This window comes from Triticum urartu, chromosome 2, assembly GCF_003073215.2.
Source record: "Triticum urartu cultivar G1812 chromosome 2, Tu2.1, whole genome shotgun sequence".
In the NCBI taxonomy this organism is placed as follows: Eukaryota; Viridiplantae; Streptophyta; class Magnoliopsida; order Poales; family Poaceae; genus Triticum; species Triticum urartu.
Genome location: NC_053023.1, coordinates 729,311,293 through 729,329,227, shown reverse-complemented (window position 1 = coordinate 729,329,227; position 17,935 = coordinate 729,311,293). Strand labels below are relative to the sequence as shown.

The following is a 17,935-nucleotide window of genomic DNA, read 5'->3' as shown; positions in this document are numbered from 1 at the left end:
CCCCCTTGTGAGCGACACCAAACAAGCAGAAGCTGCAGCGGAACACAGACGCCTAGAGAGGGGAAGGAGGAGGTTGAGGGGGGATCGATTTGAGCGGGTTACCTGGTGTCGAGGACGACGGGACCGGCGTCGAGGGAAGGGAAGGGAAGCAAGGAGGGCGGAGAGCAAGCACCAGGGAGAGGGACCGCGGCCGTGGACGTGAGGTGACACCCGCCATGGACGGCGGCGAGGAGGAAGGCGGCAGGTGGGGCACAAGTGGCCCGGGCCGGTTTGTATACTCGTGCGGGCGCAGTTTTTCTTTCGTGGACATTTGTTCATTTCCATGTTTTTGTTAATTTGCGGATGTAAATGATCTTATGACCTGTAAACTTGCAAAATTTCGTCCAATAATAAGTCATTTGTATGCTCCACGGGAAAACAAAATGAAATGCACATTTACATGGTCTGTTTTACATACTTTTCTCTTACTTTACGTTTCTTATTATAGAACGGTAGCATTTAAATTCATGGTTCTTCCCAAGGGATCATTTTTCCTGTACGCCGCCTAACAAAGGCTATTACAGTCTGCAGGAGCAGTTCTTGGCACATAATTTGTCACATGCTAGGCTCAAAGCTTTGTCTTTAGCTTAAAAAGGACACTCGGAGATTTTTTTTTTTGAACTTATGTTTTTTGGAGCTTATATGTACAGTAGATGATGGTAATGAGCGGAGAACCTATTTCACGCTTAAGGCGCCAAATAGTTCTTTAAGCGTACGTGGCGCAGAGCCCCTCCTAGCGAGTGTTCGGCCGACCCATTTAGGGTACTACATTTCTTGAAGCTCCCAACCGGTATTGGGAAGCTTACAGAAGCTTCTCGCCCACTTTTTATTTTTCTGTGTGTGTTCTCTACCAGTTTTTACTAGGTTTTTGTTAGGCTTTTTACAAAAAAAATAAGACTTAAAAGTCCTATTTTTTTTCTAAAATGTGATTTTTCATCAAAATTGTAAACTTTTTTCTTAGTCGTTAACATCTTTTCATATTCTCAAACATTTTTTTAATCAACACTCTTTCAAAATTGCATTTTTTTCAATATCCGTGAATGTTTCACAAATCTACTAAGAAAATATAATTAATTAATAATTCTACGAAAACAATGATTTTTTTCAAATTCATTCAAAACAAATCCATTATATTTATGTACATTTTTAAAATCCAAAATCAAATATTTTATGATTATTTTTCGAAAACCTAGAAAATGGTGGCAGGTTTTGTTTTCCTAGGCTAGGAGCAAAGTCGAGCCAGCCGGGGGAGCCACAGGACCTTCTAGAGGAGTGAGCAAGCTAGGCACCAGCGACACAAAACGAAGAACCATTGGGCCACGGCCCACAAAACTAGCAAGCGAGCGCTATACTAACATCTTGACCGCGGGATCTATATATCGCTTACGGCAACGTGAACGCAGCTCTCGCCTTCGGTGCGATTCTCCTAGACCAGCCCGAGTAGCGATGCTTGTAAGCGTTTGTTTCTCTGGTTTTTGTGGGGTTTTCAGGTAGCGGCGGTTTATTGCAACTATTTACTCGGAAGTTGTTTTGTCTAGTTTTCAATGTTTCTTCCTCGATTCTTTCTTTTAAATTTTATCTATTTTTTTCTTTATTTATTAATGGCGCCAGCAGCAGTGAGTAGCGGTCAAGAAAAAGAAGCGGTAAGAGTAGTTAGAGAGCAAGCAGCGGCTCATCAAACCTTTCAATTTCGGTTACAACTCAAGCGGTTTGTTTCCAAGTAAGGTACTCGAGCAAGCTTTCCTTCTGAAGACAGAGTTTCGGGTGAGCTAGCAAAGAAAGTCAGCAGTTAACCGGAAATTTAGGTCAAATTAGCATTTCATAAGTTTTTGTAAGGCTAGTTATGGGAAGCCGGCCATGGAGAAAGTGAGGAGTCAATCGTCCAATGTTGTGTTAACCCAGGGGGCTGGAAGAGAAGAACCTTAATACTAAACGCTAGAAGAGAAGAACCTTAATACTAAACCAAGTTTCGGAACCTTCTTGGTGACTTCATTGGTTCCCTTCCCCCAATTTGCAAAGGATGATTCCCGTGAAGGTGACGGAAAGCGCTTTATCCAAGGAGCCGGCAAGGATTAGTAGCCAGTAGGCACCAGCTAGGTCGATACATTGGCTCGCTCCTCCCCACTTTTTTCAAGAATGAATGAGCTGCTCAGACCTTCCATTTCTATCAAATGACCCGGCTTCCCCTGGCTCTTCCACCGTCTGGGCTCCCTTTCCTCCCTATATGCTCCCCCGGCGTAGGCCCACCACGGTCCATGCTTGTGGCGTTTTCGCCAGACGGTCTTTGCCAGTAGTGCCAAAAAATATAGAAAATAAAAGATAATAAATAAGAACGGAGTGTTGGCTTCGCTCGCAACATTTTTCATGTTTAGACAAAGTGTGTTGATAGACTTTTTTCCTTTGGGAAAGTGTACCTAGCTCTCCGCCCCCCCCCCTATTTTTTGTGGGTAAATGCATACGTTGTAGCTAGCTGCTTGGGACACGATGGCCTGCTCCTATTTAGTGCTTCGGGCATCAGTTCGTTTCTTATCAATAACTTGTGCGGACACTCAATTCCTTCTGGCTAGCGAACTAGACAAGCCCAAATCATTTATCTCCCAACACCAGTTTTGGAAACCTTGTGGATGGTTGCCTCTGGGTTTTTTGGGATGGGTTTTTTTATTAGCCAAGAGGTGGCGCAATAGTGTATATCATTATGTGATCAAGTACAAGATACATTTGTGACTTCACAATGTTTAATATTCAGATTGCCTTGCTTAAGCACATGACAGTGATCAGCTAAATGGCATTTGACACTACAAGTCATGTTAGGGCTAACAATGCAATTTGAAGAGTAAGCTATGGCAACATTATTATGACCCCTATTGTTGAGATCCATGGGAATGAATTGTACATTTGTGTGAATGTGACTAGTGGTGGCAAAACAAGCTTGCTAGGTGACTCCTAATCGAAGATCTCTAGACTCTATAGCCTCATCCAAGATTTGATTGTCTTCGTAGAATGTTGTGGCTCCTTCCTTGAGCACAGTAACCACCTGGGCTGCCACCTATAAAGCCAAAGCTTCAGCTTGGTGAGGAGAACAATCTCTCTCTCTCTCTCTCTCTCTCCCCCTTAGAAAGAATGCTATGTTGATTTGTTGGAGATCTTCCTCTGCTTTGGATGGATAGCCCAATCCCTATGATATTCAGCGTCCCTTCTCTCTAGGCCGCATCTATGAAATTTTTGCAGTTTGAAGCAGCAACTGTTATAACTTTTCCATTGCCTTGTTGTTGTCATTGTAAAAACTTGTTAATGTTTGGTAGATTTTGTCCAATGTTTGCTCCTTTGAAATATGTTTGAAGAGCTAATTATTGGTTCTTTAGGATGGCATGCATTGCTTAGTAAACCTGTGTGGGTTTGCTTCTTTTCTAGCAAAAAGTGTGGCATTCTTAGCTTTCCATATGCACCACAAAAAATTCATGATATTTATTAGAGAGGTGGGGCGGTGCCCTAGGTTAAGTAAAACATGAAGAATGGTTGTTATATCACTGGACATATTTAATATAATTTCAGATTTGATGAACCGTGATTGGGATATCTATGTAGCTTTCGCAAAAGGACAGGTAAAAAATAGATGCATGCCATTTTCTTCATGATCACACCTAATACAATTTTTCATGAAGTGATTGGAATATGCTGGAATATTTCCCTGCTCTCATACCTTTTGTGAGTGCTTTTCTCAATAGACTCCAAGTAAAAGTTTGCACTCTAGGCACCATATTGTTTTCCTTCAACACTTGGTTGAGCAATTGTTCAACTTCCTTAGTTACCTGAGTGGTTATAGTTATCTCTTGTTGTTGTAAATTTTGTAGGCATGCCCTATAGGCAGATTTGGATGTGCATTTCCCGACAGGATATTATTTCCAAGATAGAATATCTTCTCCATCTTGCTGAATGATTGCAACTGGTACTTGTAAAATATTGCTAGCCACCTCGTGATAAAAAAAGTATTGATAAAGTTAATATTCCAAACTTTTCGGTTTGGGATCCAGAGGTCTTTAACATGAGAAGGATAAATATATTGTCCTAGCTGAATTTTTAAATGATCGTAAATTGATTGCCAGAAGGGGAACCAATGAGCAGTCCAAATGGATGAATTGACATCATGAATTTGGTAACTTGTATTTGCTTGTAGGATATGACTTACCTTAAGAATGGGAGCCGAAAAGCCTGGTTTTGGAATGCTTGCTTTAGCTCTCCATATAGAAGTGTCTGGGAAATATTTGGATTTCAATACCTTTGGCAGAAAGTTTTGTGGCTCTTTCACAATTCTCCATGCCGTTGAGAGAATGAGTCCTCTATTAATTGCTTGGATATTCCTTACTCCTACGCCTCCTTCAGTTTGGGGGTACAAATGTGCTTCCAGGCTCGCAGACAAAGTGTTTTCTTGGAAGGTTCCTCCTTGATTTCAGACTTGCATGTTACAACAGTTCTTCTTTTTGTTTGTGTTGGGTTTTTCAGTTTTCCTCTTTCCTTTTTCTTTTCCCTTTTTATTTTTTATTCTTAAGTCATATATTTTAAATCCATAAACTTTTTTAAATTCATGAAGATTTTTTGAATCCTTGCTTTTTTTGTATTCATGAACTTTCTTCAAATTCATGATTTATTTTTCATTATTGTGAACCTTTTCAAACTCGTGAATTTTTCTCAAATTTGTGATTTGTTTACAAAGTTTTGAACTTTTTTAAAATCCTTGAGCTTTTTTCAATTTTTGTGATTTTTTCCTCAAATTTTCATGATTTATTTTCAAATTAGTTGACTTTTTAAATTTAGAATTTGTTTTAAAATTCATGAACTTTCATTAAATCTTTGAACATTTTCTAAAATTTTGAATTTTTAATTCACTAGTCAATGTATACGTGCAATGCACGCTAATTTGAAGTATATTAAGTACGTGAGGATATTATTTGCATGTTATTATGTGATTAGCACTATATTTGGCATGAAATTAACTGCGCGCTAAACATGTTGAGCGATCGACATTGAAGCAGTCTAGATCGTTGGATTGACATGATTTGATGACCGAGATTAGTTGGATCTGCCCCTTTGGGTCTTTTTATATTGATATATAGATAAAAATCCTAGGAGTCAGTTTTTACTTTGGTATCTACTGGTTTTTTCTTGAACCAATAGCATGGTCAATGGTTGTGCATCCGATTCCACATGGATGATGAGATAGGGTAGCTCTTTTTTGAAAAGAAAAGAAAAAGACAGTGTAGCACCGATGTCTTCTTGTTGGCATCAAGCATGACGACATTCGCGTGTGTTCACTCCGAGGACGCTAGGCCAACGACCTCGGTAATGTGGTGGATGTTACATCTCTGTTTATGCCGGTGTGGTATGACAATGGAAAAATCGTTAGCCTCTTGACGGCCATGGGGATGGTCTCATGTGGGAATCCGTCTCACCCATCTACTAGTGAATCTCCGGCCTAGTGTGGAGAACTGACAGCCATGACTCAATAGATACGTTTTCAAGCTTATGTTTGGAACACATTGCATGTCTGAGGTGAAACCCCTTGTTCTGGTCTTTGCTATTCGGGATCAACAGTGATGAACTTGCATCGTTATCTTATTGATGACATTGTCTCCTTGATGATGTATTGGCCTTATGTTGTTGGTCTCAGGTATCAGAATGGAAATTCTTGTCCCGATCCTCACCAGTCAGACGTGATAACGACATGGGCGAGACTATCCCTTCTTGAAGACATTGTCACGGAAGAAGTCGGCCTAGTCGCATGTGTTACAATCTTACCTGTAAAGGTTCAACTATAGTTGCCTATGTTTTGTATTTCACTACTTTAACCTTGTTGCCTTGCATTAACTTTAAACAAAATGATTGTGTACATCACTTGATGAGGGTGAGGGTTTGAACCTCCTTTTAGAAAAAAAAAACAACAATGGTGTAGCACTTTCGTTGTTGTCCGGCACCGGCATGCTGTGGATGTGGTTCCTTTGGTGAGGGCAACTTCAATGCACGACCCCAAACAAACATCCGTTTCATTCGCTTTTCGTTCATTTGGGGGTGGCAGTGGGGTGGTGTTCGCCCGGATTTGTGGATACGCCGACCGTGCGCCCGACGCACGGCCACATCTCGGTCGAATACATTTTTTTGCAACACATATCTTTATTTTCATCATTGATTTTTGATACATTGAACCACATCACCAAATCTTGAATAGAATAGCAAGACCAAAGAAAATAAGAATCACAAGAAGACATTTTACAAGATATCAAACTTCCATAACTGCTCCCGTAAGTTGAATTGGTGCCTTCTTAATGCATTTATTGTTGATCTGCGGAGGCTCGATCTCGCGTGCTTCTTTCTTCTTCGAGTCTAAAGAAGTAGAGGTTGCTTCTTCGCATCTAGTCTCATCTCTAGCCTCTATTCTAGCAACAAGTGCACGAACATCTATTAAATTACGCTCTATCAATAGATCGATGTATTCTTCTTCCCAATACCAAAAGTTGCATCCATCATACACAATAAATATTTGAGTGTAAGTAAAACTAGCCGAATCCGAGAGCACAACCAAAGCTAAAGTAGCACATACCCCATCATTTGAGCACTTAGCGAACACTCCGGGATGTTCCGGCGTTGTAGACATGCAGCGCTGGACCTTCCGTGGGTAGTCGTCACACTTTATGAGTGGCAACCGTGCACCGACGAGCCTTTGGCCAGCACCGAGCCCGGACGACGGTCGTTCATGTTTTTGCCGGCGAACCGCCAACGGGGTAGATCCGAGCGGCTAGAGGCAGAGTCAGTACTGCATGCGGTTGGGCGGCTTTGCAGGGGCTATTCGGCCGGTGCCCGGCCAGTCCATGGCACAGCGCAGCCTCCCGCAGCCGGGTGAGCTCAACTTCAGTCGGATCTGCTCCAAATCCGACCGTCGGTTCCGCTAAAATCAGGTGGTCGGGCTTGGGCAGCTCGGGGCGTCGAGGGAACGGGGGTTGCACAACGGCGAACGGGGGCTAAGACAAGGGTAGGGGCGAGCGCGCGGCCGTGCTGCATAGCGACACATCTGAGAAAAATGGCAACGACGGCTAGGGACGAGAGGGGTAAGGGTGCAGCTGGAGGGGAAATAGAAAAAGGAGAGGCGGGGTCTATATCCCCGACGAGCGGGTCAGAGGAGGACATGGACAGGTGCCACGCGCCGTCCGCGTGTGTCCGTTTGTCTGTAAACTCGGCCCAAAGCTGGGTCGAGAATAGATCGAAAACGGACATTGGTTCGTTTGCTCTCGATCATTTAAAGGGCCTATTTTGTTCATTTACCTTGAACGGATGCGGCTGTATCATTTGGGATCGTGCGTTGGGATTGCCCTGAAGGCATGTGCGGGCGCCTTCCTAGAAGCTGTTGGTCTAGCCGCCAACCGCGGCTCCGGTACTTGGTGTTGACTTGATCCACGTCTTGCATCCGTCGGTCGTCGTCACGGGGCTCCTGTATATCAGTATTCTCCTCCGGTTCAGCGTCCGCCGTTGCGCTGGAGCGCTTGGGCAACCAAGAGCTCAGGGGGATTGCTCACCGAATGGTCAGCGACGGGTACGCTCACCATGGTGGAAGCATTCGTCCGCGCATCTCCTGCACCAGAATTCCAATTCGTTGGTATCCCGGACCATGCTCTGACAAATTGGTTCTCCGATCTCGACGTCGACTGGGTTCTGCAAATCCACGACGAGCATGGCTTACGGCGGCTGCTTCGAGACAAGCCGGGGACGACGCAAGACTTGGTCGACAAGTGGATCCGGGCTCTTACGGTAATTGCCGCCAGTATCACTGAGTTGGTATGCGCCTTCTACAGGACGCCGGCGGTCACACACTCACACTGTTTGGCAAAGCGAGCATCACCAAAATGCTCGATGCCGTGGATGTCATCATCACCGTTGTCGAAGCGGAGAAGCTACAGGTTGTGCTTGACATGTTTACATGTGTCTGTGGTGCGTCGCACATGTTAAGCATTTTCAACGAGATAGGCGGCCTGTTCGAGAGACAAGCAAAGAGGCTAAGTGAGATCACAGTAAGCACGATGGAGGAGGTGAGGACACTCATGGAGGAAGATGACTCATGGGCTATCGAGATCTCGCAAGGAGGAGGCGAGGTTCACAAGAACACACGGCTCATCATGGATTGTGTCGTATCAATGAAGAATGCACGGACTTCAATGCAAAACTCTGCACCGAGCCACAACTCTGAAAACCTTCATGGCGTGATCGATGGCACAATCGATTATCTGAAGGATCTGCTCTTCACAAAATCGGAGTCATGCTCGGATCAAGGCCTCCGGTATCTTTTCCTGCTCAACAATTCCTATTTCGTCGCTCATGTGGTCTCTGAGTCATCAGCATCTCCTGCATACCTAAATCAATTGCGTTATTGTGAGAAGTACATGTATAGTTATCTCGATGTTTCTTGGGGGCATGTACTCTCCTGCATACCAAAATCGAGATTTCCTGGGCCGATCCATTGTTGGATAAACACGTCTTCATTGGTGAAATTCGAATCGGCATTTCACAAAACGTACCAGACTCAGAAGTTGTGGAAGGTTCCGGACCCTCGGCTCAGAGATGCGCTGCAGAGAGCTATCATTGAGAGAGTCATTACAGGTTACCGCAACTACCTGGAGGAGCATCCGGAACTAGAGAAACACGTTGGCCGCGAAAGTAGTAGGCCTGAAGTTTTGGAGGAGATGTTGGGAGAGCTATTTGAAGGATGAAAAGTTGAAAACTGCTCAAGATATGGGACAGGGTCACCCGACAAATAAGAGGCTGGACTTATATTTCACCGTTGTATTTGGATTCTTTTTTCCCCGTTCCTTTTGAGGTGAAGTTGTGTTGTATTCTAAATTCAGTTGGTGGCTTAATAAGCACAAGATACTATATGAAATGTTCCGCCAAAAGAAAAAAGGAAAAAAATACTATATGAACTGGGCACCAGCTGCGGGTGTGTTTTTATAGTAATTCCATATCAGATACTTCCACATTCTGCTCCTGCGTCAATTCTATACATACATAATTGCCATGTTTAGTTCTGATTATGCGACATCGTATGCACATTTATTTTTGTCTAATTTGGTACAGGTTCAGCTTTGCAGATGCCAAGACCTTTCTATAAAGGAAAACGATCGAGCGAATATTCAGGCTTCTGTTTAACCTTTAAATAAAATATAATGGATTAACTGAACAGATGTTAATATCATTTCCACTCTTGAGCTAAATTGATAAATTCCCCAGCATGTATCCTCATCACAGATTTGCCAGCGTCTTTTCAACAGCAAAACATGAATCAGCAAAGCATCAAGGCTTTTCCTTTAACAAGCATAAAAAATCTTGATGTTACAAAACCACCGTACAGTTGGATTACAACATCCATGGGCGGCGTTAATGCATGATCCACGGTGCACGTCTCTCATTGTAAATCTGGTGATGCATTTATAAACCTGTATTTTTCTATGCAAGATTCACAAGTACAGAAGTCTGGCTAATGTCTACATGCCAAGAGAAGAACAAAAATGATGGAATACGATATATCACCAAAATTTAGTATGCTATTCTACATTGTTCTAGCATGGAGGTTACAACCGGTCAATCTTCATTTGCAAGGGACTTCTCGACACGATCATTCTGTATCAGCTTCTGTGGAGCTCTACACAGAGTGAGGAGAACGGAGAGTTTCATGTGTTTGACAGGCCTTCATCGTCTTGCAATGCTCCGCCTCATATTCTCGTACGTTGACGAATACATCGTACAAGTTATGTGCAATGGGATAAGGGATGCCGTGAGCCGTCCATATTCATCATCTTCATAGAGAAAGGATCAAAGGAGGGAGTTCAACTTCTGTCTAGGAGGAGCTGCCGTCTGCGATCACAAAGGTCCGGGGCCGCATCATCATGTCCGAGGAGTAACGTGTAGCAAGGCAACATGCGTGGTGCCATCGGCGCAACACTGCCCGGCGCTCTGCTTTCGCCAAGTCCGACTCGACGCCAGAATGGATCCGCAACAACCCGTATTTCGCCGCCACATGGGTCCTCGACCGCTCCGTCTCAACCGTGGAGACGACCATCAGGAGCCGCCGCCGCCTTGACGGTGAGCTCACCAAGATCAGCGAAGAGTGGTTGCTTAGCAACCACTCCACCAACCCGGCAAGGGAGGCTACCGTCAGAGCTCCGTGGGTGTCGTCTGCATTAGCCGCAGCGGCCCTCTGCACCACGTAGGAGGAGGAGGAGCGGCTCCTCCGCGAGCGGCGGGCAGCCGTGGTACAAGGCTGTCACGGCCCTCCAGCGCCCTTCTGCCGCTGGAGGGACGACGATGGCACAGACGGTGACGGCAGTGTGGCAGAGCAGGGCGGCCACGTGTATGAGATGGTCCTCCGGTATAGGGATTAGGATTGTTTTTCTAGTTTTTAGTAAAACAATCAAAATACCGATTTTTTTACATAAATTATGTCGGAACTTTAATGAAACCGTTCGTGTTTGATGAGTTTTGTCCCGCTTGTTTATACCGGGCTTGAAATGCATGCGGCAGCATTAGATGACCGCCTCTTGCATTAGTGTCTAGGGGCTGATACCCTCTATTCGCGAATGAAGGCAACGTGCGGTTTGCGAGTCCATGTTGGGAATGTCCTTGTCTACTGATAACGGAAAATATGTTTTAGAGCACCTGCACCCAGGTCCTTCTTATCTAGCCATCAATTCCACGCATCGCAATTCATGCAAATACATTTATCTTTTTTGTTTCTCTCATATAAAACATGTCTTGAAGTTCAAATCCTTGTAGAACAACAAAGCTTTCTAACTAAAATTTAGGATAAAAAATTTAGATTTTTTGGTCCAACATAAATATACAAAATAATTTTTGATTGATTAAAAAAAATCTTATTTTCAGTATTTATGTTGGACAAATTTTTTTGAAAGATTTTTCCTAGATTCCACTTACAAAGCTTTGGCGCGCTGCAAAGGTTTGAACTTCAAGACATCTTCTATATGAGAGAAACAAAAAAGAGAAAATTTCATGTAAAAAGTTGGCTGTGTTGCACGGATCTTAAAACAATACTGGAGAGCTAGAATAGCACTATAGCAGGGCCGGGCTGCAGGTGCTCTGAAAATCTGCGTGGAGACGTGTGACAGCTGCTCGTGTGGCCGTCGTCCATCTCTCAGTCCGGCAGCTGGTCTGGACAAGGCAACCGGTGACCTGGGTCCTGCACTCTCGTCTTCACGCGGCTCCAGCCTCCGGCCGGCTATCTGGCATACAAGTCTTCATCCCGGTGTGGCGATCTCCCGGCCCTACTCCTCACAGTTTTCTCAAGCTATTGGAGCAAGCGCGCCCATGTGCATCCATCCACACGCGCGTGGGGAGCTCCTGAACAAGGTGTCTCGTGGCTGTCCAGGAGCTCCCCACGCGCGCCGTGGGCTTTGACCGACGCTTGACTTAAGCCATCCGGCGTCATCGGCGGCAACACGGGCGCGGGCCGCCAACTGGAGACGAGAGGAGGAGCGGGTGGGGCTGAAGGAGACGCGCCAAGCCTGACGGAGCCACATTGAGCGACTTGTCGGCGCTCCAGGCTACGCAAGGTTGGCCAACGTCTCTATCCGGGATGGGTGCCCGTCCACCTGCCCCACCACATGTGCGAGGAGGGAAGAGAAGGGAGTGGCTAGTGGATCCCGCGGCGTGAGAATACTGGAAACATAAAAGGTGGGAAATGAAATGACTAAAACAGGGGACTGGTGTCGCGGTACTCTGGGCAGGTGACGGATCTTCATTGGCCGGAGGGAAGCCTCGCGGGTAAAAATGTTTGTTTCGCCGAAAAACCTCCGTTAACTGTTTACGGGGTACTATAATACCCCTCTCCGTCTCTCCCCGGTCCTCCTCATCCAGCGCCACCGTCCCCTGGTAGCCATCGCTGCCGCTTCTGGTCGCCGCCCCGTTCGCTGCCGCCTCAGCTCGCCATCGTCGCCGCCCCGTTCGCTGCAAGGTAAAGGCTCCGTTCTTCACCCCCTCCCCCCTCCTTCTTTCCTCGGTCCTCCGTCCTCCTCCCATGTTTGCTCTCCTTCTTTTCAGCCACCGGCCACGACGACCCCAAAGCAGACATCCTAACTTGATTCCTTTACATGCATGAACCAAACAAAACCGAGATTTATCCATTATTTAGCTAGTGTTCTAAAAGCTCTTATATTAGTTTACGAAAGGAGTACATCCTTATTACTAGTGTGATCTAATTCCCTTACCATTTACGTTACCAGTCTCTAATCCAAACACATCCTAACAGTAAGCAACAGCATGGACAGCCAGCTTGTTTCCATGCCGAATGTAAGCATGGAGGGCCAGCTTGCTTCGGTGCCGGAGGAGAGCATGGACGGCTTCAGCACGGCTACCTACCCGCCGGGCTATCTCTATCTCTACCGCGACCGGATCCGGACCATACCTGTGTTGGGAGCACAGATAAGATCGATCCCCTTCTCCCACTCACAGTCCACTCAAACCGGATCCAGCTACTCCAGCAACTCCGGTGCCTCGAGTTCTGATCACGTGTCCAACAACTCCGGCAGGTCCTCCCATTCTGCGTCTGTGGCCGCAGAGGACTTCATCGACCAGGTAAAGAAAATCGCTCGCAAAATGGTCCGTGACGGTTACGCCCAGCGCATGGTCCAAACATTCGACATCTATTCTATGCCAGTATTAGGAAAAATCTGGGACCAGGACCGTGCTCTGGCTGATTGGTTATTCGAGCTTGACGTCGACTGGGTTCTCCAGCTCCACCAGCTCCAAGACAACTCGGCATCATGGCTCCAAGGCTCGGTCGTCAGGTGGATTCGAGCTCTCATGGTAACTGCCTACAGTATCCAAGAGATGGTCAGCACCATTCGCCGGACGTTGGCGGTAGCACAGTTTGTCAAAGCGAGCATCTCCAAGATGCTCGTCTTCATCGATGCCCTCGTCTCTGTTCCAAGGGTGGGGAATTTAGGATCCGTGCTAGACATGTATATCTCTGTCTCCAATGCATCATACATGTTTACGCCGGTTGTGATCTCTCCAGAAGCCCAAATCATTTTCAACGAGACAGGTGGCTTGTTGCAAAGAGAAGGAAACAGACTATTGGAGACAATATCCAACACAATGGAGGAGGTGAGGGCACTCATAGAGGACGATGACTCATGGGCTATAGAGATTCCGCGAGGAGGAGGCGGGGTTCACAGGAAGACCCAGTTGATGGTGGATTACATCATGTCCATGTGGGATGCGTGGAACCAGATATCTGCACCGAGCCACAGCGCCGTAAACCTTCGTGGCCTAATAGAGAACACGGTCGATTATCTGAAGGATTTGCTTCTGAGAAAATCGGAGTTGTGCTCGGATCCAAGCCTGAGGTACCTATTCCTGCTCAACAATTCACATTTCATAACACAGGTGTATGGAGACCATGGGGGACTTGAACGTGTGAAGTACATGGACAACTATCTCGATGTTTCATGGGGTCCTGTGCTGTCCTGCATACCGAAATCAAATTTTAATGGACCATTCCATTGTTTGATCAACACCTCTCCGTTGGCTAAGTTCCAGTCGGCGTTTCATAAAACATATCATGCTCAAAAGTTCTGGAAGGTGCCAGATCCTCAGCTCAGAGATGCACTGCGGAGAACTATCGCCGCGAGAGTTATCTCAGGTTACCACGACTGCTTGAAGGAGCATCCGGAGCTAGCGGAACTTGTTAGCCACAGAAGCAGCTGCCCCGAGGTTTTTGAGCAAATGTTGGGAGAGCTATTTGAAGGGTGAAAACTGCTCGAGGCATCAAACAGAGTCACCTGACAAATAAGAGGCTGGAGTGATGTATCACCGTTGCATTTGGATTCTTTTTTCTCCGTTCCTTTTGAAGCAAAGTTGTATTCTGAATTCCGTTGGCAGCTTAATAAGTGTCGGACACTGTTATCAACTGGGCATTTCTATTTGAAGGAAATTTATTTGCATTTCGTACACACTTGTAAGAGAGTTCTAATCTACCAATCTTAAGAAGTTGCTTCCCACTTCTTCCTATTCTCTCACCATGCACCTTGTCCACATCATCATGTTGCCACATCAACGTTCTCTCAACATGCAGCCTCCACATCAGCAGAAATTAAATATCAACAGACTGTTAGGTTCCCATCTGAGTGGGTCATCAATATTGTTTTAGGCGTTGATTCAATATAGCATCTGCAGCCCTCTGATCTCTCTAATTTGCTGCATGCGTGGGATCTCAGGGTCACCAAAGAGAGCGGCCCCTTCCTCTTCTGCCTGCTGTAACTGACCGGTCAATCAAGCGATTTCCTCTTCCACGATTATAACTCTCGCTCGACTCTCCTCTCTCCTGAGGCTGCATCTCTCTCGATCCCCCAACTATCTCACTACGTCGCTCGCGCTGACGGATGCCTCGCGGCGCAGCCGGCCTCCGGTCTCACCTCCTTTTGCCGCCCCCATGTACCTTGCCACGGGACCAGGGATTGCAGAGCATCTGCCACAGGTCTGTCTCACTTCCAACCACGATCTAGGATTGCGGTTCCCTTGCCAGTGCCGATTGGGTGCCCTGAGCATCTTCGAGACAATGGTCGCGAATTTGATTTGTACAGTATTTGGTACTCTTCCCCTGTCATGTCTGCTCAGTTCTGGCCAAGCTAACTCGCGCCGCTGGGAGGCTGGTTCGGCCGGTTCCAATAGATCGGACCAGGTGTACAAGAGTTGCACATTGCAGTTCTTTTTATCTCCTAGACTAGATAGCAATTTAGACGAATCAAATATGGCAATTTGGGTCTATTCGATGAGGCAAGGAGCGGGACACTTCCTATAGTATCCTACGTTTCACCATCTTCATGCCCAAATAATCCGTCATACTACACCAAGCCAACCGACCCCATGAAGCGTACACCCACATGGATTTCGCCAAGATTTTCTTGTAGTATCTGAACGAACCGTGTTATTTGTTAGTAGTTTTTTGATTGCCATGGAGGTTCTGATGCAGAGTACTACATCATAAAATAAGCCATGTGTTCTTTGAAGATTCAGAGTTCCCAGAAGCAGTACAAGATGTTTTTTTACTGAATCTGTCGCAAAATCAATCAGCAAAGCTTTCATATGTACAGACCTTGCTCCTGCAAATGATTCCGTTATCAGCCGATTGTCAGGAACCACAACTCTTTACAGCTTTGATCTTTGGTTGCAAATCCTGAGGATTGCCGAGCAGAGCAATTCTATGTAGGAAAGGCATGGCTATGTATTTATCTCGTGATCAGAGACCAACATATGGAACAGAGCTATGTATTTATCTCGTGATCACAGACCAACATATGCAGGAAAGGCATGGCTATGTATTTGGATTTTTTTCAAAACTATGATATATTTTATAGCATTTTTGAAAACTATACCATGATTTGCTTAAAAATCAAAAGTAGTAGCCCGTCGGCCATCTGTGGGCCGAAGTAGGACTTTTCAGCCACAGCTAGGCCGAAGTAGGGTTTTCGGCCATCTCCTGGCCGAAGTATGACTTTTCGGCCACACATAGGCCGAAGTAGGACTTTTTGGTCAAGTCTTGGTCGAAATAGACTTTTTGGTCAAGTCTAGACCGAAAAGTACTTTTTTGTCTCATGTAGGCCGAAGTTGCATGGCTCATACAATCCACTAAAATGTATTTTCTCGCCACCGTTTCCTGCCAACCCCTTCCCGCCATATGTTCCTGCCACCCGTTTCCCGCCAATCCCTTCCCGCCTTATTTTCCCGCCAACCCTTTCCCGCCACACCGCATACTACAAGAAATATGCTCAATTGTGACCTTCTGGCAGTGACCGTGGAAGAAATCGTCATAAATCTATGACCATTTCTATCCAATTGGTCGTGTCCTGTTTAGGAGAGTCGAAACCATAAACCATAGTGACTATTTTGGTCAAAAAGGTCGTAATTGCCTTACACAAAATGGTCATAAGCAGACAACAGTGGTCGACAGCCTTATTTGTAGCCGATTACGACCAATCCAGATGGTCATGGTGTTGTAACATGGATGACTGGACGTCCACATCATCAATTTTACCTATGTGTCGTGTCATTTTGGCTTATGTGTCGGTTGTAGCGTCAGTCCGTCTATAGATTGACATGTTGACTAAACTGGGTCCACATTTACAGACGGGGCCAACTAACACAGTATAAATGACATGTGGGACCCGTCCCACAAAGGTGAATAAAGCAGAAAAAGGCAAAAATTCACTTTGGCTCATAGGTGTATATACACCCATTGTCTAAATACATATTTTAAAAAGTTAAAAAAATTCGAGAAAAAAATCCCGCGTGTAAATCCGGACACTATATGTGTGTGCACCAAGTTTTTGTGGCTTGTGTAAAAAAAGACAATTTTTGATGCTTGATTACAGCTATTCACAAGCCATTTTTAATCTTTTTTACAAATGCATTTCAGGCTCTTCTCCACATTGAACGTCTTCCTCCTTTGGGAGGGGGGGGGGGGGGGGGGTCGTGAGCATCCGATCCTTTCGTCGTCGTCAGCGGTGGCGGGTATAATAATAAATGATTATGATTTTCTAATCCATCAATAAATGGTTAGATGCTTCTCATTCTTCTGAGATTTTCTAGCTTAATTGTAAACAGTTGTGATTTTGACATTTTAGTTAATTGTAAATAAGTTGTGGACTAATATTTTCCAAAAATGATGTGGTCCATTTTATAAGACATATTTGTAGTTCTTTTCACTTAAAAAGTAGAATATTTGGGTCCAAATTTTGAAGATTCCAGCACGAGACAACCGGCCAATGAGAAGCAAGGAACCACTATCACGCGGATCACCCAGTCGAAAGCGATCTGAGCCGTCCATCAAACACCCATCAACGATGGAGGTTCTCCCGAGAAACCCAAACCCTAACCCACCCACCCATCCTCTCCCATTCCCCAGATCCAATCGAGGCATCCCGCCGCCCCCGCCTTCCTCTCCCTCCTGCGATTCCAACCGCCGCCACCCCACCCCCACCCACCACCGCCGACCTCGTCTCCGCCATGCATCCTCTCCCCTCGACTTCCTCCGCGGCTCCAAGGCTCGGCGCTCGGCGAGGGGGAAGCGGTGAGGCCGAGGTGGAGGACGGGGATGGGGTGCATGTTCGACTGCTTCCGTGCGGCCGGCGACTCGCCGCGCACCGAGCGCGCCCGCGCGTAGCTCCTGTCGGATCTAGGCTCGGCGGAGCGGAGATGAAGATCACGGCGTTCGTCGTGCTGAAGCCGTCGGCCGGAGGCGCCGGGGGCTCCTCCTCCAGCGGCGGGCAGGGCTCCAAGACGCTCGTGCTGGCCAACGCCACGGACGTCAGCCACTTCGGCTTCTTCCGGCACGCGAGTTCATCGTCTTCGTCGCCCGCACCGTCGCCCAGCGCACCTAGCCTGGCCAGCGCCAATCCGTCCAGCATGAAGGTAACCACCCATCTCAGATATGCTTGCCGCTACCTGGTATAGTTTACTTTGTGATACTAGAGCAAGGGCGACATGGGCGATTATGGCGATCTCTGCAAAGTAGCTTGTAGCCCTATCTGGTAGTTCATGTGATGCGTCGTAGGATTCGCAGTTGCAAAGTGATCTTATTGCTGAAGTAGCGCTGTAGGCTTGTGCTTCTGTCCATAATGATTCCCTCTGTTCGAGGGTGTCCCGGCTGCAGAGGTGGTAAGTGGGGTGCCTCCCTCTGTTCACAGTTCACATAGTACTACTTTTGGTTGCATTCAGATGGTTTATTTGTTCGATTAACTTCAGTATTTCAGGTTTTAAGTGTCCTATGTGTCTGTCTCCAAATGATTTTGTTGCATATACCATGTTCACATAGTTCTATTATCTGAACTTTTTGGAAGAATCATAG

The 17,935-nt window shown here is 46.1% G+C and overlaps 2 protein-coding genes and 1 pseudogene across 2 annotated transcripts; all 3 read left to right on the top strand.

Annotated features, from left to right (window-relative positions):
• Positions 1–7,542: 7,542 nt before the first annotated feature.
• LOC125534439 lies at positions 7,543–8,998 on the top strand (annotated as a pseudogene).
• A 3,718-nt stretch (positions 8,999–12,716) lies between these two features.
• On the top strand, positions 12,717–13,846 carry LOC125534437 (exocyst complex component EXO70B1-like). The gene has a single exon (XM_048697666.1). It carries the CDS (start codon positions 12,739–12,741, stop codon positions 13,840–13,842), a length of 1,104 nt encoding a protein of 367 aa, XP_048553623.1. The 5' UTR covers positions 12,717–12,738; the 3' UTR covers positions 13,843–13,846.
• Positions 13,847–16,976: 3,130 nt separating this feature from the next.
• On the top strand, positions 16,977–17,929 carry LOC125534436. Its single transcript, XM_048697665.1, has one exon. The coding sequence runs from the start codon at positions 17,095–17,097 to the stop codon at positions 17,539–17,541; it is 447 nt and encodes a 148-aa protein (XP_048553622.1). The 5' UTR covers positions 16,977–17,094; the 3' UTR covers positions 17,542–17,929.
• Positions 17,930–17,935: the final 6 nt, after the last annotated feature.